Genomic DNA, 23,414 nt, shown 5'->3' with positions numbered 1-23,414 from the left:
CCAATATCAGAAAGAGATTTCATATTCCAATTCTACACAGATGTACCAAGCGTCACCTCTACCCCTGTGTACTATAGGTGGTCGAAATTTGAGACACGGTGACACCCTTAAGGAACTTGCCATCTGATGGAAGACAAAGAGAGACAAGGAAAAACGTCCAATACTCCAGTAACTATGAGGATGGGAGAGGCACACCAAGGGGAGCTTGGAGACGCTTGCTTTGAAATGGAAAAAGCATCCAGTCATGGTCGAATCTGTCTGCCCACCAGTGATACCAGAGTATGCAAGGCACAAAGTGGGCAGCTGGTAGTGCCCGTGAACCCTCTCCACAGCACCGGAACTCAGAGGCAACGACAGAATGGCCGGCCACGCAAGGCTCTGCTGGCAGATGATGGTGTGTTATTTAGAACTCATGTCTGTAGCACAGAAGCTACAGTCAGAGGAATTCCTTTTCTGTCACACTCTTCACGTTCCTTGTCCTGCCACAAAGAGTATGGTCGTTAACGTACACACATGACCCGGGTTAATTCAAGAGTCTTGGTTGTTACCCAAAGGTTCATGTTGTGGCTGAGGCGCTCACAGAGTAGAGAAGGAAATGGAGAGGCCAAATGCTCCAATTTCAAAATGACAAGAACTGATTGTGTCAACATTTGGAGAGGGCGGGGGATATTCTAAGAAAAGAAATACAGAGCAAATCCTGTTTTGATACACATTTGAAAATTTCTGCAATAAGGTGGTTTCTGTGTTCTGATACGACTGGGCTGAGAAGAAAACTATAAGGTGGTTTCGTTTGTCTTCTGGGTCTCCCCTTCCCCCGCCACGTCCTCCACCACACTCACTAATACCTGCAGGCCCCTCCCAGACAATGTCCACATCAGCCCCTTTAAGCACCTATTTCTCCTCTTTCTATAGAATCCTTTAAACAAACAAACAAAAACCCCTCAATATACTGAATTCTGTTTAACATTCACTAACCACCTCCTAAATTCAAGGCACTGAATTTTGGTATAGGTGATATGAAGATATGTAAGATCCAGTCTTTGGCCTCAAGAGACTGCCAGTCTATAGAATGAGATAACACAAGTATGCAAATATTGTGTCTTATGGGAGAAGGTGCATGGTGCCCCAAGTAAGGCACAGATTGCATTCGAGTTGAGAGGAAGGTATGGATTCCCCGTTAAAGATCATTAAGGTACTTAAAGCATTTGACATGGATTAATATCAGTAACTTACCCTCCAATTATTTATGCTTTTCTTTTTTTTAAACAAGATTTTTATTTATTTATTTACTTGAGAGAGAGAGAGAGCATGCGCGCGCATAAGCAAGGGGAGGAGCAGAGCGAGAGGGAGAAGCAGACTCCCTGCTGAGCCTGGCCCCTGCGGGACTCTATCCCAGGACCCTGAGGTCATGACCTAGCTGAGGGCAGCTGCTTGACCGACTGAGCCATCCAGGTGCCCCTATTTATGCTTTTCATGTACTATTAATAAAGAGGAGTATTTGGGAGCAGGGACCCAAATACCACTCCACAGTGGCAAACACTCACCTATTTGTGTGTGTTCACACACACACATACACACACACACAATGTATTCCATTAAAGGTGAGACTTAATTGTGAGATTTGTGGATTGCCATGTAAAGAAATCTTGGATTTTTAGAGTCTCAGACTGCCTGGACACTTGAGTGGGGGCACCAAAAATTAACGCGATGCTGAACTCCTTGGCCTGCCTCTGCCTGTTCTTACCTTATTTCCTAGTCTCCCGCCTCATTCTTCCAGGAAAACACCAAGCTCATTCCTGCCTCAGGCCCTTTGCTCTTGCTGCTTCCTCCGTTCAGTGACTTCAAGCCCCACCTCCACGAGGCTCACTGCTTGTCTCAGGTCTGTGCTGAAACATGGCTCAGGTATCCCCTTGTCACCATATCTGAAATAGGCTGTCCCTTCCCTACGCATCATCACGGTCTACCCCCTGGCCCTGCACAATTATGTTATGTTTATTTACGTGTTCAGTATCTACCATTACGTGATGTTACATTATGCTCTGTTATCTGTCTTTCCTCTAGAATGTGACCTCAATGTAAAAAAAAAAAACAAAAAACAGTTTTGTTCACCCCTGTATTTCCCATGCCTGCTGCACCATTGGCATGAAATGGTGGGGAGTTAGGAGAGCAGATGTGCAGCATTCACAGGAAGGGGATTTTAAGCACACAGGCCGATCCTGCCCTGAAATCCAGACTATGTTCTGAGATCTTGGAGGGAAACCCACTTTCGAACATCCTCAATTCAACCCACAAGACGTTGATGACTCCTTATGGAGGCTTTAGTCAACGCCAGGCAGTGCCATCCCCCATGGTCAGAAGGTGGAGTTGGGTAAATAATTCAACTCAGCCAGAAAAAGGAGAACAGGGTCATAGATAGCTCCGACGTCACCAGTCATACAGAGTTCTTAGTATTCAGAGCTCTAGAATTTCACAGCTTTTGCCATCTGAACAAGAGCCAGGAAACACTTTTTGATAAAAGCAACAGTAGTAAGAAAACAAACAAAACAAGTAAAATTAAAAAGAAATCTGAAAAACAACATTAGTCAGAAAAACAACATTACTGCTTATCAGCAATATTGATAACATTTGATACTACTGATAACATTTGAATGGATGTGAAGGGCGTTAGGCTAAATGAATACAGCCAATCAGAAAGTGACACATACTATATGACTCCATTTCTATTAGCATGACTAAAATGACAAAATGATAGAGATGGAGAATAGATTAGCAGTTGCCTAGAGTTGGGGTGCCTGTGTGTGTGCGGTGTGGCTATAAAGGAGAGAACCGGGAGGTGTCTGTGGTAATGGGAGCTCTGGATCCTGGTTTTGGTGGTGGTTACGCAAATCCACACATATGGATAAAATGAGACACATATTTCACCAACTTCCATTATTGTGGTTTTGATATTCTACTATAATCATATAATTACATAAGACATAGGCACTGGGAAAAATGGAAAGGTACCTGAGACCTCTCTACCATTTTGTGATTTCCTGTGTACTTAGAATTACTTCACATAAAAAGTTCAGAAGACAACACTGTTCATACAGTATGACATTAGGAATGTTCTATAGCACGCTACATTCAAGGTCATACTTAGTCTCTCCAAGTTCACGGTTTTGTAACCAAGCCAACTATACTTCCTTCAAACACTACCAGCCAGTTTCCTGATTTATTCTTCTGCCTTTCTCAGGCTAACATTTTCAGGGAGTCTCTATAAAAGGGAGCAATTCTGAGAACTTTCAAAGCTCGATGTAAAAGGACTTCTGGTTGTATTAACGTTTTAATTAAGAGGAGTAGAGAATTGTAACAAGATGAGAGGCTTAGTTCTGCTGGTTAAACCTACTCTTGTAGAAGTATTTGAGGCAGATCAAAAATGGAATTCTTTCCAAACTCCATTAATTCAGAACGGAATTAGGATTTGAAAGAAAGGATATTCAACCGAGATTTTAATTTTCTGCCTTGAATGTAAAAAGTCAGAGTTCTAGCAGCTCTGGAGCTCCAGAATCCTAACAAGTTAGCACCAAGGAAGGCTGGCCTACAAGATCCTTAGATTTCGTACTCTACTTATAGGTATGTGACATGTGATGTTTATGTGGGCTGGCAGTATAGCAGAAACAATAAACCTTGATTCAATGTACAAATGGTAGGGTCGAGATGCATTCAAGGTACCGACTGAATGCTAGCAGGATACAGAGTTTTATAAGAGAGAATTGCTAATTTCAAGGATCCTATAATCTAGTTAAGGAGAAAATAAAATACAAGAAACAACTACAATACAAGGCAGAAAATTTAATTAACACTAAAAAAGTTCTGAGGTTCTCTTAGAACATAGAAAGTCAAGATTAAGCTCACATGGTTAGATTGAGGAAGGCATGAAGTGGAAGGTGGCATTGACCAGACCCAACATCAGGTGGGCACGATTTCAGGAGGCCACCTGCAGACTAGGAGAGTAGACAAGAGTGTTCTGGGGGACAGCATGGGGAAAGGCTCAGAGGCAGGCCAGTCTAGTAGGCTGGAGTAATTCCATCTCAGATGGAGCAGATGGTTTGTGAGAGGAAAGAATAAAAGATGGTGGTTCAGGCCAAGTCGTATAGGACCACCTACGTGATCATAAATCAGCTACTACTACTAATAGTTATGGAAACCAAGGCAAGGTGACCAAAGACATCTGTGACTTATCAAGGGTCCTCTGTGCTTTCATGTAGCCGTCTTTATTAAAAGTATGCAGAATAAATCAAGTTAGCATAGATCTGTCCTCTACATGGATTTCAAAGAATGATTTTAATAGTTTTTATAACCATCCACTTAAAACTACCAATCAATAATAAAGTCCTCATGACCAAGCAGTATCATGTTGGGGAAGTCATGATCACAATTGTTTTGTATTTTGCTTGCAACATCTCTGTTTCAACAGGAAGTCATGGTCTCCTGACTGTTTATCTTGCTTTGATTCTTTGAATCTCACTTGCCCTAAACATTAAGAGGATTCTACTTATCATTTCTGCTAACACTGTTCACCTTGTGTAAATACTTACCTTATTCAGTCTGGTCTCCAAAACCCAACAACAACCTGGCTCCGTTACTGATCATATCGATACCAGAAAAATGTCATTTAGAAACAGACGTGAAGGACACACATAAGCCTGGATAAACTAAGATGTGTGACATCCTAATTCTTAGCAAATTTCTAAGTTTCATAGTGTTAAGTATTTAAGTCAGAGTTTCCTAACCAGTAAATGAAGATCTGTGGGAAGATCCAGGAGCCTTACTGGTAACTCTTGGAGCTGGCTGCCACACACTTCCAGTTGGGACAATTCCTGGTGAGATACCAAACAACCTGCCTGCCACACGCCCCCCCCCCACCATTCCACTGTCAGTAGCCCCCATATGAGTCTCATCATGCAATGTCAAGGCCTCTAGTAAGTAAACAATAATTCTTTTACACCAAAAGGCTGAGAAGCTGTGGTATACATACTGCAAGTAACACATGGAGACTCTGTCACGTGATAAAGGAGGACAGTCTGGATAAGAAGATGGAGGACAGTGATGCAGAGAATGAGCTTGGAGTGGGACACATCTGGGTTCCAAGCCTGAATCTGTTACTTACTTGCATCATGACGCTGGACTATTACTTGCTGACTCTCTAGTTCCTCATTACAAACATAAAGATAGTGGCCTCTACCTGCCAGTGTTGTGAGGGTTAAGTGAGCTACTGGCTGATACAAAAGGCCTAGTTTAGTGCCTACATCTCCTGGCTCTTGATCAACCCCTGCTTGACATTCATGGACGAAAATAATATAGTGCTAGAAATAGGATCAAAAATATATTGAATTAAAACTTTGTCCTGTAATCTAGTTAGGAAATGTGGACAAAGCACGTCTTCAGGCTGAAAATGTTCAGTGAATCCTTTTCAACAGACATTATTCAGGGAATAAACTTGCTCTTCAGCTGAACAATGATGGGAAACCTCCATGTCCAGCTGTTTATCACAGTCCAGTAGGCACTTCACTCAGAAACATCAGAGGCAAATATATCAACAAGGATGTGAAATTTAGGCACATCCTACACTTCAAATACTTTGTGATGCAGCCTTTCTAGGAAGGAGTCTGGTTTAGGTTCTCATTTTCATTTCAAGTTTGCCTGGTATCATATGTCTTTGGGAACTTACTTCGTAATTCTATTTCACTTATGAAACAAGAATATCCGAATCTATTCCATTCCCTACAAAAGAGATGAAGCAGTGCTTTTGCTTCTATTTCTGCTTCTCATGAGTCCAGGGGTCGCCATGCACCGCCTAGTCTTGATAGGTTTGCATGTTAGTAAGACAGTGTTTCAGAATACGGCTGTAAGCATAAGTACTTTCAGTAGTATTCATTGTTTTTATAACTACTTTGACAATGGAAAAATCATAAACTTAAAAAACTGTTGACAGGATACTAAAAAAACAAAAAACTAACCAAAAAAACCCCCAGAGATATCAAATTGTCCAAAATAATTAAAAACTTTAATCTGCAAATGATTTCTGGTTTAGTCCAGTGTCTCAAGGACTTAATCTCTTTCTTAAAGATACTGAACATCATGTATTCTCTTCAAAATATAGTCTGACTCCCAGTGTTTCGTAAGCTTTCTGCTGTGGAAACATTTGCATTTTAAAATTCAAAAAGATGTTGCTTTGTGACATCTGATATGCTACGCATTAATCTTAGTCTTGATAAGAGAATGCAAATTTGATTTCCTTCCAAAGCTAACATTTGGAAATGTCTATTATTTCTCCTTTGGTGTATGGGATCATTTAGAATATAAATGACTACATTTATAAAAAAAAGGAAAAAAAAGCTTACCTGGTTGAGGACCATTCTCAGCTTTTTGTTTCTCTGCTCTGGGCATTGCTCCAGCTGTTTTTGTAAATGATAATAGAACAGGATATTAACTTTTAGAGAATGAGCTGTCTACAACAGAGCTGTAACATGCAAGGATCTAGTATAAAAAAACAAAACAAAACCATCAAAGCCTAGAACAGGCCAACACTGGTACTGTGGGTCGTTTTTAAGACCTGGGTCTAATTAAATTAACTAAAGTATACCTCACCTTATTCCAAAAAAAGATTAAGGCGATTTACATAATTCATAAACAACATGGTTCAACAATGGCAGAAAGAAAAAAAGGTGAAGGAAAAGGAAATGACAAAGATTATTCAAGAGGATGTCAAGAAGGTAGTTGGAGCCTGGATCGCTGGAATGGGAACACCACAGAAACAGACTGGGGAGTCACTGGCAAATGGGAGAGTATTTAAAGTCACAGACTCACAGAGGTCACCTAGAAACAGAGAGAAGAAAATGGCCCAGGAATGGGCCTTCAGACGTGCCAACATTTGGAAACCGAACAGGGAAGGAATTGAGTTACCAGCAGGAAAGACAGGAGGAAGAAAAGCAAGAAAATGGGAAGTGTATTGTCAGGGAAGCGATACAAAGAAAGTGGTTCAGGAAGGAAAAAGTGGTCAACTGAGTTGGTCTCTCTGAGGTCAGGTAAGATAAGAAGTGACCACTGCATTTGTCAGCCTTAGTGGTCAGTGGTGCCCTCACAAGACAGTCCCAGTGAAGTAACAGAGTTGGAACCCTGGTTGGGGGCCGGGGGGTGCGGTGAGGGTAGAAGGTGAGGGAGCAAAAACAATAATTACACATTAGAAAATTAAGGATTTCTTCCCAGGATCAGATTAAGGCATAAGGCACCTCTGTCAGATTATTTACTTGGTGCTCTTTTCACGACTAGCCTTTCCATGTACATCCATCATTCCCACAAGCAGTCGTGAGCATGTAGGCAGAGAAAGCACCCTCCCACCCTCCTGTACCCCGGGGTTCTTCAGGGCTCCAGGGAGCAGCTTCTGGCAGCCTCAGGCCCGCATAGCTCACTGAGCTTCACCACAGCCTGCAGTGACTTAGCGGCCTGGGGACAACCCACTGTGAGCCCAGGTAGCTGAACAAAGTTTTCCTTCTAATCATATATGGTACTGTCCCTGAAAGGACATTTGATAAACTGAATTTTCTTCATCCGTCCCTGTGATGTGTTAGTGATTTTAATAAGACTAGTGCTCTGGGCACCTGACATGGCTGACCCACCCATTCCTCACCTCAGCCCCTCATAAAGGGTAGCTGAGAAAATGTACCCAAGCAATAGAAACTCTAGTTTTGGTGTCATGAAGGGAAGTCAGGGACCACGTCCTGTTTCTCTTCATCTCTACGACTTTCTGTTCTCAGTCTGTAAGATCTTCCCAAAGTTTATCTGAACCTTGGCCATACTGGTTTTAAATGCAGTTTTCATTCTGAGTCAACCATTTGGTTTAAAGATCCCCATCTGCATTCACTTAAACCATCCTAGGTCCTCTTCCCGGTAACACTTTACAGTGTGTCTTCCATTAAGTTCGGGCTCTCCTGTCATTCCCTCAAAGTTCTAATCAAGCCGGCTTACCTCAAAACTTACTGCAAGTTCCTCCACAGATGTGTAGCCAAATTCGGACGGTAGCTGATACTCAGGAAAAAAGTACAGAAGAATCTCCCTAGGAATATGAGCACAGCAGAGACGGTGATATACTGGGAACGGGGACGCAGCACTCACCTGTCGGAACTGCTGGGGGCTACACATCCTGGCAAAGACGCACATTCACGCCCACCAAACTGTTTTTACCTCGGCCACCAAACTCTTCCCCAAAAGCATAGACTGGGGGAGGGGAAGTGGGCGTGGCTATAAAAAGGCAATAGGAGGACTCCTCACCGTGATACTGCTGTTCTGTACCTGGACTGTGTCACTGCCAACAGCCTGCGATAGTGTCACCACAGGGAAAAAGGAGGTAAAGGGTACAGGGGATCTCTCTATATGATTTCTTATAACATCTTGTGAACCTACACTTATCTTAAAATTAAAAGTTTATTTAAAAAAGAAAGGGAAAAAGAGAGAAGGAAGGGAGGGAGGGAAGAGGAAGGGAAGAGAGAGGAAGGGGAAGGGAAGGAAGAGTAAGTGAGAGAGAGAAAGAGAGTGAGAGAAAGGAAGGAAGGAAGGAGGGAAGGCAGGCAGGCAGAAAGCAGGCTCCCAACACCCATCAATAATCGAGCAGCCCAGGAAAGTGCTGCACCCTACTTGAGCGTTCTCCTTGCAGAAAACTTAGCCTTGCAAAATTCCCGGAGGAGAGCCATTGTCTCCGCACAAACCCAGAGACCTTAATTCTCCAGAGTAATTCCTTTCATCCGGGGAGGCTCTGCGGCTGCTCTTAGAAATCATATATGGACCCTGCTCTTCCCAAACAGTGATTGGCCATTGTTCTGACAGGTGCTTCATTTTGCCAAGAGGCAGGAGCGCCTCACCCCTGTAGTGTGACAGCTTTTCTAGGATTAGTCACCCAGACGATACATATTTCATTCCTGGGAGAATATGAAATCTAGAAATTTATAGCTACTCTACCTTAAAAGTGTATAGAGTGTTTTTGTGTTGAAGGGTTCTAAGAACCTCATGTATATTAGCCAAGGGATTTACAAAACTTTTCAACTGTAAAGTAATACGGCACACAAAAGATAAAATAGCTGTTTCTTACATAATTTACATTCCTAGTTTTTTTTAAATATTATGTTTTAATATTCATTTATAGTTTTAAGGAAATTCAATCCAAACGTTAAAAATCCTCAGCACTGCACATCAGATATCACTCTCTCACACACACACACACACACACACACACACACACACACACACGAACGCAGAATTATTTGCCCAGCTAGTAAGAAGGTGAGTGGGTTCTGGGTATTTGAGATGAGCAGAAATCAGATGGGGGACAGAGAAAAAGCTACAAGTGGACGAGTCCTGAGGAAAGGGGACCTGTGGTCACCGCGAGGGCTGGTTTGGTGGGGCCGGAGGGGGGAGGTCTTTTACACAAACTAGCCCTCTCTGTCTCTCTCTTAATCTAGCCTCCCTTCCCCCAACACACAGTTTGAGCCTCTCCTGAGCAACAGTCCTTGTCATGGTCAGTATAAATGCTTTTGGGTTTAGATTTAGAGCAAATCAGCAACCTTCTGAGGAGGTGCTCCCAGAGAAGCAAATTTTAGGTGGTGGTAGCACTGGGTTGGGCCTGGGAGAGGGTGAAGGGGCAGGCTGAGGAGAAAAAAAGTTCTGGTTTAGTTCCGAATTATTCTCATCCTCTGAAAGCTCTGCATCAGAATTTACACCAAACATCGTCTATCATCTAAATAATTTCCCACACATACAAGTATTTCCAAAGATACCATTTTAAAATAAAACACAACTTTATATAATAAAGTTTTACAGCTTTTGCCATGTTATATTTTCTCAATACACTCAAGCTCAATAGTCCCCCAGATTTTCCCTGAACCCCACTACCACAGAGCTTTTACCCAGTGGCCCCTGCCAAGGCCTGGCATCTGCCCCCATGCTAGGAGCCCACACATTCTTATTTTACAGAATTCAGCCTCGTGGGGAATGCAGACAGGGAGGCAAGCTCTTTCCAGGACAGTGTGATAAATCTTGGATGAAAATGGGAATGTAGGCACGGAGATGAGGGGCCCTCACCATCATGGGGAGCCCTGGAAGAGGAAAAGGAGGAGTTAGCCAGCTATGGGGCAGGAAGGTGGGGGCACATAAAGCATCTTTCCAGGCCACTGCTCTACATACTGGGGACAAGTATTTTCTGGCAATAGTGAACCCCCTGGTCACATTCAACCACTCCTTATGAAGTGCTAGAAATGTGCTAAGTGCTACTATATGCTTGATACATGTAACTTCATGTAATCTTTATGGAAACTCTTTGGCTGAGGAGTCATTCTTACTTTGAGCCTCTCTAATTTCCTGATGATTAAGGACCCACCCCCCTATCCCCCACCCCCACCACAGGCCCTAGCAGGTGCCCTGCACTCTCCTTTGTCTCTCTCCCACCAGGGTCTCTGCTTTCTGCCTTTGACTCTCTCCTCCCTAGAGCTGCTGCTAATTAGCTTTTCCCTCAGGGATTCTGTCCCATAAGACCGACAAGACAGAGGACAAATTATACAGTTCCTGCGGTCTCCAAGCACAAACACACAGAACTCTTCCTTTCCCTGAAAGATTAATTCAGAAAACTGTTAGATGCTGTTAGGTAACTGTAAGACACCAGAAATCTCAGAAGCAGAGTCTGAATGTAGTTAAGAACTCTTAGAAAATTCCTTCGTGTATTGTCTTGAGTCCCTTTGTTCCCTGGTATCCCTTGCTGCCATCTTCTTCTGTTCCCGAGGGTGTATCAAACCTCTCTGCACTCAGAAACCTCAGCTTTCCCTTAGGACACAGTCATCCTCCAGTCCAGGGAAGGTGCTGCCCGGAGATGAGCCAGGAGGCGCTCAGCACCAAACTGCAGGAATCAAGTGCTGTCTGTTCACCGGTAGCCACCGAGTCAGATGGACACTGCATGTGGGGGGCTCGTGAATCAAGTGCCGCCTTTTCAACAGGACTCTTATCTCTCAGGAACAGTCCTTCTTCCCTCGGAGCATCAACTCACAGCTCCGCCCTCAGACTTGAGAATAAAATCAGGGCAGTGTCTTTGTTTGACATTGTCTCTCTTCTCCAGACTAAGAAAGAAATAAGCCCAAAGATCTTGCAGAGCTCTTACTTGCATCCAGGATCATAGGCGGTCCTGGCTAGGATGCCCATCTCGGCTGAATTCCTATAAAATCCATATCCAAATCTGCAAGTCTGATCTGGAAGTTTTTCAAGAGTTCAACCAGGTGAGCCACAACCCGTAGTCAGCGCTGTTTACATCCGTGATGGCCAAGCTTTGAAAGGCTGCAGCTAAGGGTCATTTCCTTTTCACTCCCCAGTCCTTTTTTTTTTTTTTTTTTTAAGATTTTATTTATTTATGTGAGAGAGAGAGAAAGCATGAGAGGGCGTAGTATCAGAGGGAGAAGCAGCGCACTGAGCAGGGGAACCTGATGCAGGATCGTGAGCCTAGGGCAGACGCTTAAGCAGGCACCCCCTCCCCCAGTCTTACTCCCGGTCTTACTCCCTTACTCATTCCCTAGTCTTATTCCCTTCTCAACGGAGCAGTTTTTTCTTAGGGAAAATCTCTCACTTGCATTAACACAGTTCCAGTCCCTCTAGACGGGAGCAGGGAAACACGGAAGCACCTGCTCATCCAGCTGCTGTTTTTCAAAAGTAACGGAGTCAATAGGCTTGGTCTTGGCTGAGAAAAAGAGCAAGCCTCCTCCTTGAGGTAGGCTGAAACTCTCTTCTCCGGCCCAGGGGAAGAGAAAGATGAGCATGAACAGAAATGGCATAGCTTCATTTCACAAAACCAGGAATCAGATCATGTTGTTTGACAGACTCCAATTGCTCGCGCATTTACTTGTGGGCTTTTCTCCTGCTTCAGTAACCAGGAGCCACCTGTAATGAGGGACTTCCTTTTTAGAACTTATTTTTGATACTTTTAAAATTTAAGCTAACACAAAGTATGTTTGAGCTTTGATGGAGTTGAAATAAATGAAGTCTGCCTTATTATGAAGTTTATATACATAACGATGAACTGAAACAAGGCTTTCTAGGCTTAGCAGTTCAAAGCAAGGACTATGAGACTGCCGGGATTCACATTCCAGCTCTACCACCCAAGAGTTAGGTAATGCTGGGCAAATGACTCAACCTCTACGAACCTCAAGTTTCTCATCCATAAAATGGGGATAATAAAAGTCTATTTACAGGGCTATTGAAAGGTTTAAGAGAGTTAACATATACAAAGTCCTTAGGACAGTGCCTGGCACGCAGAAAGGGTATAATAAATATGTATAACTATTGAGAGTGACTTGAGATTTAATACTATTCCAATATTAGGACCATCTGATACAATTTAACAGCCTGGATCTTAGTTTAGCTCTCTACCTCTGACTTACCACAACTCAGTCATACCCCATAATCTGAAAATACTTCAACATTCTGCCACACTAGTCACTGCACTATACATTAATCACTCTCAACTTTATTAAATGTATTCTTTGAGGGGTGCCGGGGTGGCTCAGTCGGTTAAGTGTCTGACTCCTGATCTCAGCTCCTGTCTTATCTCAGGGTCATGAGCTTGAGCCCTGCATTGGGCTCCATGCTGGGCATGGAGGCTACTAAAAAAAAAGAAAAAAGTATTCTTTGAATACCTACTAATATATGCTAGACACAGTGTGGAAAATCCAATCTGCTTTCAAAGATGTTACTATATTTGGGGATTAAATAAACCAATACGCATAAAACAGAAAGTAATATAAGTCAGAAAACACTAAACCGAGCATAATCTGGTAATGAAAATGAATAATGAAAACTACTATTTTTATTAATTTATTCCATTAACATGAAATAAACAGAAGTGGCCGGACTCCACTTGGGCAGTGTGGAAAGGGATAAGGCTGAGGTCATGTCCAGAGTGAACCAAGTGGAGGGAAAGGGCTCTAATGACTCTATCGTGTGACAAGCAAGGCAAATCTGGTGAGCGATGGTCAATGTAAAGCACATGGTACCCTCCACGATCTGCACAATCAGCCACAATCCTCACGCTGAGACGTGTGAAGTCTAGTTAACACAAGGAATAACATGCGGACCAGATACAGAATAGCGCAGTACAGGGGGTAAGAATAACAAAGAAGGTAAGAAATCTGTTTTCATCAGTGAAATGTGAGAAAACCTACTACATGCTGTTAGAGGCGAAAGAGAAGACTGATAAATGAGGAGCTCATTTCGTTCCAGCTAAGCTCTGTGTTCTGTACAATTCTTTTGCCACTTAATATTTTTGTAAAACAATCACCATAAAAAAATTCAAGCTAGTACCGAAAAGAGCTGATTTATTAATACATTTGGCTTTCAGAGTGTTCAGTTGATAATAGTGTGATGATTTCAAGCACCGAAGATTTTACATGTTCATTAGGGAGATGGTTTCCGGGAAATTTTAATTTTCTAGTGATGCCTAATTATAGAAGTGAATGTACTTTAAAAGTCTTAGTACACTCAATCACATTATCCCCTTTTTGATCACATGTAACATTAAAATTAAGAGTAATGATATACTTAAATGCAGAACAAAGACGAGCCAAGGAAAAAACAAGGAGAATGATGATACACAGCGGTCCACCCAAACTCCGCTGCAACACAACCAGACAGGGCTCTCCAGATCTCAGTGTGGACAGCAGCAAAGGGTGTGTATGTGTGTGTGTGTATACACACATATACACAAACCTATATATATACACATACACACACACAAACATATATGTACATCTGTATGTATATGCATATGTATATGCACCTGTGTCTGCGTGTGTATACAGTAGCTAAGAGCACGCGACAACAAATCAGGGATCCTCGGCTTAAACCCAGCCCTGTCCTAGTAGCTGTGTAATTGTGACTTCGAGTGTGTTAGTTTCTCTAAGCTTCAGTTTCCTCAAGAATAATACCAACCTCTTAGGTTTGTGGGAGTAAGGAGCTAATATAAACAAGATACTTGGGCGAGCTAAAACTATAATAACAGCTCAAAAATGATAGCTATTATTATCAAGAAGCAGTACGCCAATCGTCAGACATGTGGTCACCTCCATACATTTTTAGTCACACGCACACATTTATTGATATTTACAGGCACACTCGTATATATAATTTATTGCATACTACCCTGCTTAGTGCTCAGTTGACATGCCTGAATCTTGGAACTAGTAAGGAACACACCAGGATTCAAATTATGGCTACCCAACTTCAAAACTGAGGAGCTTACATATTACATCTGGACAAATACTGACAGAACTGGTTGCAACATCCCATTCTTGAGGGACTATACCGTAGACCATGACAGTATGAAACTGACTATCCAACCAGATCATTGGATAAGTGGCCTTTTTCAACCTCAGAACATCTGTACAACACTGAGGTCTGGCCTGCTTCCATCCCATTCCCAGGCTAGTGGAGGCTTGCCAACGCAGATGCCAGGACAGATTTAGTGATCAAAACTTAAGTGTTCAGAAATGTAGCACGCTGGCTTCATTTCTTGGTCAGCACCTTGCCTCTGGATCCCTAGAATCATTAGTCAAAATGTGTCTTGATGCAACGTCCAAGCAGATCCACCTACATATAACCAAGAGAGCCTCCTCCTTTCTCCCAGAGCAGGTCAGATGCTAGGAATGTGTTCCTAAGGGACAGGTGGGACCTTCATGCCCATGTATGCAGAACCCGACAGCCCTGTGTTGCTGCAGAAATTTCCATAAAGCCCAGGACAACCGCAGAACCGAGCTCAAGTCTTGCAGTAGTTTGCAGTCTCCTTTCACACACAAGACCGAAGCCTGGGCCTGAGTAGAAGTTGCGGCTCCCTATGTATATGCCACACCTCTACCTTTCTCTTTGCCAACTCTCTAATTCCATTCTTTGCCAATTCTCTTCTTTAGGAAGTTTCTGCAGTCACTCACTGATCAGAAAGTCAAAGTCACTGTCCTCATGGAAAATATTATTCTAGCTAGGGCATGTGGTGTGTTCTCCTTGGCCGAAAGCCTCTTACTTTACAATGCAGGCCACTCTCAGGCTATGAACCCTAACCAAACCAACTGGCTCCGCTAATTTCGTGGTGTTCCTGCTCCTGCCCCCTCCCTCTCCCTATGGTACCTATTTTAGAGTACTCTTCTGTATGCTAACTTCTTTGGCTTGATTGTAAAGCCTTCTATCATCAGTCCCTATTTGGAAAAATTCTGAATCCTGGACTTTATCCCATCTCTACCTATATCCTGAGATCCAGACATTTAAATTCCTCATTTACCCTGCCCACAAATGTTAACATTCTACCCTGAACCAAAAAGTAAAACTCAATTTCCCTTGATAAGTTTAGTATCTAAAGCTACAGAGGGAGACTTTTCAGAAGGCCATTACAAATGTCATGAGGATCGTCGACAGGCAAAAACCAACTAAATAAAAAAGGAAAGGGGACGGAACGGAGGGAGGGAGGAAGAAATTCAGTAAGAATTCTTCATAACATCCAGGAGAGAACTAACATCCACCACAGTGACGGACCACGTGATGGCAGTTAGCGACTACAGTTCTATTTCAAGAGACATTTAACCTGTGGGGTATCTGAAGCGGTGTAGTTAGGTGACAAGTCATAAAGTCACCCTACTGAATCTTCTTGATGACTGTACCACTCCATGGGGGGGGGAAAAGATCAGAAGTCGTCACTGCTTAGAGAGTTCAACAAAGCATATGGAAACATGTTAGCAAATATCTTTACCTTAAGTTAGACGCCAGTTTTCTTATAGTTTCCTTGACAGATGCTCTTTGAGAAGACTTTGTCAGTAAGGCAGCAACGTGACAACCACCGCTCACGGAAAAGCTGGCGTTGTGTCTAGAACTTGGACTTAGACCTCCCGTCGGTGCATGGTGCCGAAACAAGCCGAGGCTTATAATTTCAAGGCAGGAATCACATTAGGTACCAATGAACTCAGAAACATTAATAGATGACAAATGAAATGTTAACACACAACAAATGAGAGCAAGGCCATAAATGTCATGCTAAAAACTGTCATTTAGGGAGTTAGAGAAAATCAACTCTCAACTAGAAAAATTACTATTTATTCCTGACAAATCTTGTGTCAAGGTTTTGGGGGAGCCACAATTAAACAGAATTGGCGGTAATGTGTTCTTAACAACAGTAGTCACATACCATTTGTCTCATTTGCTTAAAGAGGCTTTTAAACCAAATTTCTATGTTAGCCTGGGGGAAGGTACATACAGAAACAAAACAAAAAGGGGCAAAGTCAGTTGAAAGAACTATTTAGTCAAAATCTAAAGGAAAAAGATGTTCCAGGTGAAGTGTAATGATCCTGGGTAGAAATGAAGCAGGGCAGCTGGGGTGGAGTGCACAGGAAGGGGGTGGGGGAGGGCCGGCACCCATGGCCAGGGGACGGGAACTGAGTTTATTCTAAGCAGAGCACGCACTACCACTGAAGGGTTTCTTGCATGGAAGCAAGAGGATCTGCTGTTATGTTTTAAAAGGATAATTGGCTGCAGCATGGAGAATAACTCAGGATGAGGATGCCCAGAATAGTGTAGTGTGTTAGTGAGACCCAAAGCTTTCAGCACTGTGGGAACAAAAAAGTTCAAGAGGGCTGGGGAACATGCAATTTGGGAGACAAAGCTGTGAAGGCAGGTAGGGGTCAGATCACCTAGGGATTTGCTTGTCAAATAAGGAGGGGGTTTTTATAATCCTTTCATGCTTATGTTAAGACCACAGCTCTGCAGAGTTTTATATGTTTATACCGTATGGGTCATTTAAAAATTAGACAAGAGTTTATATCAAATAGAATGTGTTTCTACTCTCAACAGCTTTTGGGTACTAATTCTCCTAACTTCAGCTGATATTTTATTTAAGGTTAAGAACATTATAACTAATGCTTATCTCTTAAAGAATACTTATACAATATCTGAAGCCTATTAACTATAACTTCCTTTGTGCTGAAATTTCATTAAAGTAGTCCTCTAAAATTTTTTTAATCATTTTTTGGGATGCTGAAAAGTCATGCTGGCACTGGGGGTAAAAGGTAAAATGCACTACACCTGAGCCCAGAGAGTCCTCTCTCAACCCGTTTCTCTTCCTGCCAAACACTAATAGTGCCGACCTCACAGAACTGTGCTGAGGATTAAACAAGACATACAAAGGACTCAGCCCAACCCCTACGCTTAGTAAGTGCTCAGTAAGTAGCACTCATTAATATGAGTTTGATAAGATTCTTCCATGAAGACTGTTTTAATTGGAACACAGCTCTAACATTTCATGTTGTAGATACAATTCAGATGATTTAAAAAAAAAGACACACACAACCTCATACAAACCTGAAAGTAACAATGATACACACACACATACACAGTGTGTTTTATTAGTCTTTGGATGAATTTTAAACTTTAGTTCAAACTTTAATAAATAACTCTAGGTTAAACCACTGTCTATAAAGTGGAGGGAAATCTGCATCATTTATTCAACCAACAAATACACCAACTCTGAGTCAGCTGCTATTCTGGACATTAATAACACAGAGGTGAGCAAGACAGTTCTGCTCTTGCGGAATGAATTAGCTCCTAGTGAAAAAGACAGAAAATAAGCAAGCTAGAATGTAACACATTAAGAGAAAGAGACAAGTCAACAAGATACTTTAAAATAGTAATAAGTGCTCTGAACAAAACCATGCAGGATGCTAAGATCTGATAGTGTGCCTGGTCAGGAATGGGACAGGCTATTTTGGATGGAGTGCTATGGGAAGACCTCTCAGGCACCTGGAGTTATGAAGAAGAAAAGATACAGCCCCATCCTTATGGGAAGACAGACATTCAGACGGACAATTCCATTTGACCTGACAATGGTGTTGCCCACCATCGTGTGTCAGAATATTTAACAGATAATTATTTTTTTAAAGATTTTATTTATTTGAGAGAGAGAGAGAAAGCAAGAGATCACAGAGCTCTAGAGAGGGAGAAGCAGACTCATTGCTGAGCGGAGAGTCCAGTGTGGGTCGATCCCGGGACCCTGAGATCATGACCTGAGCTAAAGGCAGACGCTTAGACGACTGAGCCACCCAGGCGCCTCTAACAGATAATTACTGTAGTTGAACGAGTTATGACCACTCTGATCACTGCAACAGTGGCTCTCTGAAACCCTGAGTTTGCCTGCGAGAGTTGGGAGCCCCAGAGGAGAGAACACTTGAACCCGAACTTGAAGGAAAGAGTAATAGACTGGTGTACAGCTCGCAGAGGGCAAAGGAAGCAGTGTGGACAGATACTCAAGTGTGATAAAACAAGACTCAAAGCAATTCAGAAACTCTGGGAAGCAAAGCGGGGGCTCCAGGAAAGGCCAGGAGTGAAGGGGACTTGTGCCGTGCTAAGGAGTTTAACTTATCTTGCAAGCGATGGGACCATGAAAGGCTTCTGAGTAGAACAGTGAGGTGAGGGGATCTGAGTATCAGAGGGACTCCTGCCAGGAAGTGCAGAAAATAAAACTCCTCTCTGTTTTTTTCTGACATTCAATTCAATGTGCTACTATGCAGAAAGAGCCCAAGATTTGGATTCACAGACACTGGGTCTAAATGCGTCGAAAGCACCTTTGACAAGTTTGTCCAAGTGAGGGTAAGAGTTTGCTTCCTTGAAAACATTCTGTTTTATTGGGCATCCAAAATATTCATCTGATTTTATATTAAAAGTGACAAAAGTCTCAGGTCAAGAAAATTCTAGCACGCAATGATTATCATAATCACATATACGTATAATAAGATAATGAGCCATACAAAAAAACAGGAACCTGACTGCATATTCACACCTTATACACATGTGACATCTTCAGCTCTTTGACTACATTACAGTAATTTGAATTAGTTGCTCGCTGTGAGTAGGAAGTTAAGCCTGTTCCATTTCATTATCCCCAAATCCTCACAAAAGAAAATAAAAAGGTTTGGGAAAAAAGGTAAGAAACCTAGCCGTATGCTATTCTTTCTTGTCTCCTTTGTAAATGTGGTCCCATTCTTAATTGCCTTTGCTTGTTGCTATGATTTTCTTTCTTCTTGTATTTAAACATTGATAATTACTTTGCAACAGTATAATTGCACTCACTTGGAATTTGTATAATTGCAATACACTCACCTTTCCTGGTTAGGTAATGAAGAGTTTCTCTTTATTTCTGGAGTATCACTGCACGGCTCCTGTTTTTCTTCAAAAGACAGATAAAATGAAGACAATCACATTTTGATGATCACACAATAAAGTGAACTGAAAGAAGTGTCGGCAGTTTATTAACTACTTATAGATAATTTGGCTTTGTATTCCAAATATCCTCTTGTAAAAACGCATCAATATGTTCTTAATGCAACTTTATAATAACCTTTTAATAAAGTGTAGATGGTGTACATAATAATCCAAGAGCCTTTGTAACTTGTTTTTTTGTAAGTTCTTTTTCATGATGCTTATAACCTGTGACTGGTATGCATGGGGTGACTGCTTGGGGTTCCTTTCTCTCACCAGCCTCTGCCCAGACAACCTCCTGTCTTCCCCCTAGAATCCCACTCTAGTCCATTTTAGGTGCCGGTTCAAACACATCCTAACAGATCCCAACCCCAAACATGTCTCTAGTAGAGAGTCAAACTTTAAAGCAGGAAGAGACCTGGAGTCATCTAGTCGACCTCACTGAGGGAACCTCGTTATTGTATGTTCAGAGAGGTTAGAGATTTGTTTACAGTGCATAGATGAACAGAAATGCTCTGACTCCTTGGATTGGTTTTAAGAGTGTCTTGGAGGCAGCAGACGCAATAAGTCAATGTGTCTTTCTTCCACCTGTCTCTAGAATTCATTGTGGTAATTGTCCAAATATCTTATTCCACCAAGTAAACCCTCGCCAACAAGTTTAGGGCCATCAAAGGCCAAGTGGAACAGCACAGCAACAAAGCAAGTTTTAGATGGTGGGTGAATGGCTGGGGATCTGACTCCTTTAAGTTAATATAAAAGAGAAAACACAGAAAGAGGTTTTCCAAGTATACTGCAGGCGCCACTGGTTTTACTCACTGGCTGGCATATAAAGTGAAATTTTCTTAGCCCAACGGCCAACTAATCTATAATTACAGTCATTTGAAATTATTTCACAATTTGTTCTTTCCAAACCCAGGATGAATATTTGAAATTAAATATTAATTTTAGGATCAAAATTGTATTAACAATTTTCCATTACAATTTGGAAATCCAACAGGCATGTACTTGAAATCATGTTAATACTTTGAAACTTGTATAAAAGACTGGCTTTAAGATTAAGAGAGCCTTACAAAAGAAATCCTGATTCTGGAATCGTAAATTATTCTAATTAAGATAAGAGATAAAAAACTGTGATTTCTTAGGGACCTCACTAGTGGGTTCAAATATAAAGATATGCATAAATGGCTGATTAGGTTACCTGAGCAACAAAGTATGAAGGGAGAGCTTATGACCAAAACTGAGCACAGAGTAGGTAGGGGAAAATAAATAAATAAAACTGACCCTGGCACTCCTGGGATGCCATGGACCAATACAAGGACTGGGAATGATGAAGCCAAAAGGATCTGAGGCTTGTGAAAGAGGCTAAGAAAGGCTTTAGAACTTATTTCAGAATAAGAGGACCACCATGAAAATGATGGGCTCGCAGCTCAGGCCTAATGGTATGATATTAAAACAAAAAAGAAAATGGTATAATAATAATAATGATAATAATAATAATAATAATAATAATAATAATAATAATATAACGCATAATAAAGGGATTAGTCATAATAATGAATGGACACTAAGAAAACACAATTTTCTGAGTCTGGTTTACTTCCAGCTTCTCTATCCAGGGAAATCGTTTTTGGATTGAATATTATAACATGGCAACTCTAAGTGTTAAAAAAATTTCAAGTCTCTCACTTGAGACAAAAGATGTCCGATGGAGATAAAAGAACTAACGGATGTGTTTGGTGAACTAGTCTGAGGGGAATCATGAAAAGCAGGAAAAGGACTACATAATTGAAGATAAAGAACTGTCATTATAATTTTCAAAATACAGTCCGAATTAAAGAGCTCATATCAATCTACTGCAAATTTCTAAACAGAATTCAACACAGAGAGTGGCCCAAGTCTACTGCTGGAGATGTCAGGCCCTGTGTGGCAGTGCTGGGGGGACTCTCCTTAAGAAGGGAGTGTCTCTTGGCTCCTCCAAAACACAGGAGATTGTGTTTCCCACCTCTGGAACAACACACTTTAACTTTCAAAAATCCAAACTGCTACCAAACTTCTGAACTACATCTCGCATTAGATACGCCACATATGTCATACTGGAAAACAACTCCGTCGCCACTAATATAGGTAAACTGAACTTTTTTTTACCTTTTTTCATAAGAGAAAGTTCCTTTTTTTCTTGTTTCAATGAAACCTCAGTGTCACTTTTATCTAAAACCTGAAAAACAAGCTGTTTACTTAAAGCTGCACAAAAATATAGGGTATACCATAGGCTGCGAAATGACCTGAGTATCAGTGCCCATATCAGAGAGAGAGGCCAGAAGTACATTCTATGCAGAAGTGCGTTATGGAGGGAGACAATCACGTGCATTGTAGAAAATGATACTGGTATGAGTCTCAAGGATGGTTACATCATAATTATCAGATTTACCATTTATCAGGATTTTTATACGTCTATCGGTATTTGTACAGGTATTTTTAAAAACCCATATCTTATGAGGATGTTACAATGACTCCAACAAATGAGCCAAGTATTTGATTCTCCAGGAGCAACCACGGACCCTCGGCTGTGTTGAGAAGGTTTATCACCCCGATGGTGGATACAGAGCAGACATATAGAGAATGAGCTCGACATCAGTGCAACGAAAACCTTGGGGAGGTTGGGGCCTGGGGCCTGAGGCCCCAAAGCATGATGGGGAAGAAGACAGGGATGGGGATGGGGAGTGCACATGGGCCAACCAGGGGACAAGTTTGGGACACCTTGTCTTTTGATAAAATCTCAGGAAATCTGCCTAAAAGGGGTTATAGAGCCTTAATGTGCTGAATGCAGGAGCCAAGAGGGTTGGTGGCACCTGAGAGTGAGGGTGTGTGTGTGTGTGATGTCCGGGGTGGGTGGGCAGAAGTGGGGACTGAGAGAGCTGGGGGGGGGGGCGGGTAGAGTGTGCCATCTAGAAGCCATGTCCACCATTGCTTTGGGAAGCCTGAAGACCCATTTTACAAGGCTCACACAAACTTAAATTTTGGAAATGTACTTCTTTAGATCAGAGAGAGAGAAAGAGAGTTAGTTTATGCCCTTCAGGAAAATGGACCTAGGATGTTCCCTTCGTGTATTTTGTACATCTGTGAGGTGAGGGAACAGGCAGTAAAAGATGGAAATGGAGAAGGCAGGGGTAAGGCAGGAGCTCCTTGATCTGAAGACCCTCGAACATGCACTGAGACACAGTCATGTTCCCCACTTCTATGACCTGGGGGAAGGTGCGGAGCTGTGCGTCCACTGCGTCTACACCCTTCGCCTTTCAAGCCCTCTGTGCCCTGCTAAACACACATGGGAGAGAGAGGCTATCACCCCTCCTTTTCCCCCCTCCCAGGAAACACAGGCATATATTCTACATGGCATTCTAGAAACTGTGCTCCTTCGCGAAGCAGGTTAAATGGGCACACATGTAGCCTAGCAACAAAAGACCTGTGAGGCTGTCCATCATTGCTGCTTCTGTTTCACTCAAAGCCACAACAAGAAAAGTCTTGTTAGGTAGGGGAAAATAAATAAACTGATGCTGGGACACCTGGGTGGCTTACTTAGTTAAGCATCTGCCTTTGGCTCAGGTCATGATCTCGGGATCCTGGGATCGAGTCCCACATTGGGCTTCCAGCTCAGTGGGGAGTCTGCTTCTCCCTCTGCCAGTCACCCTGCTCTTGTGTGCTCTCTCTCTCTCTCAAATAAATTCTTTTTTAAAAAAAGTGATGCTAAGCTGCTTTTGTCCATTTCAGAATAGTTTTGTACTTATACTGTAAATAAATTCCTGCCCCAGAAGTAAATAAAATGCACGTATTTTCTAAAGTTCATTTTGCAAAATGACCTTACAATGTACATCTTATTTCTCTCTGATGTATCGTAAAATTTACAGTTTTCTTCTAATATGCTGATACATATGGGAAATCTACATGCCTTTTTAAGTGCCTCTAACTCCGAACTAATCATTTTTTGGCCGGTTTATAAGCAGCATAGACTATTTCCCACAGCAGTTAACAGCAACCACGAGATAAGCTGACGAAAGGAGCTGTTTAATGCCTTTAGTTACAGCCACTTTGTTGTAATCCAGGGTGATCCAGCTCAGAACGTG

At 42.1% G+C, this 23,414-nt stretch overlaps 1 protein-coding gene across 1 annotated transcript in view; it reads right to left on the bottom strand.

The window, feature by feature from the left end:
- MORC1 (MORC family CW-type zinc finger 1) overlaps positions 1–23,414 on the bottom strand; it is a 157,536-nt gene that overhangs the window by 3,969 nt on the left and 130,153 nt on the right. Inside the window, exons 22-26 of the mRNA XM_087861296.1 lie at positions 21,442–21,511; positions 19,198–19,264; positions 15,803–15,970; positions 8,011–8,098; positions 6,387–6,440 (exon numbers count right to left, since the gene is read on the bottom strand). Coding sequence (XP_087717422.1) covers positions 6,387–6,440; positions 8,011–8,098; positions 15,803–15,970; positions 19,198–19,264; positions 21,442–21,511 — 447 coding nt within the window. The remainder of the gene's footprint in view (positions 1–6,386; positions 6,441–8,010; positions 8,099–15,802; positions 15,971–19,197; positions 19,265–21,441; positions 21,512–23,414) is intronic.

This window comes from Ursus americanus, chromosome 4, assembly GCF_024610735.1.
Source record: "Ursus americanus isolate L20-20 chromosome 4, mUrsAme1.1.p, whole genome shotgun sequence".
Taxonomy (NCBI): domain Eukaryota; kingdom Metazoa; phylum Chordata; class Mammalia; order Carnivora; family Ursidae; genus Ursus; species Ursus americanus.
This window is presented reverse-complemented; position numbering and strand designations above follow the sequence as displayed.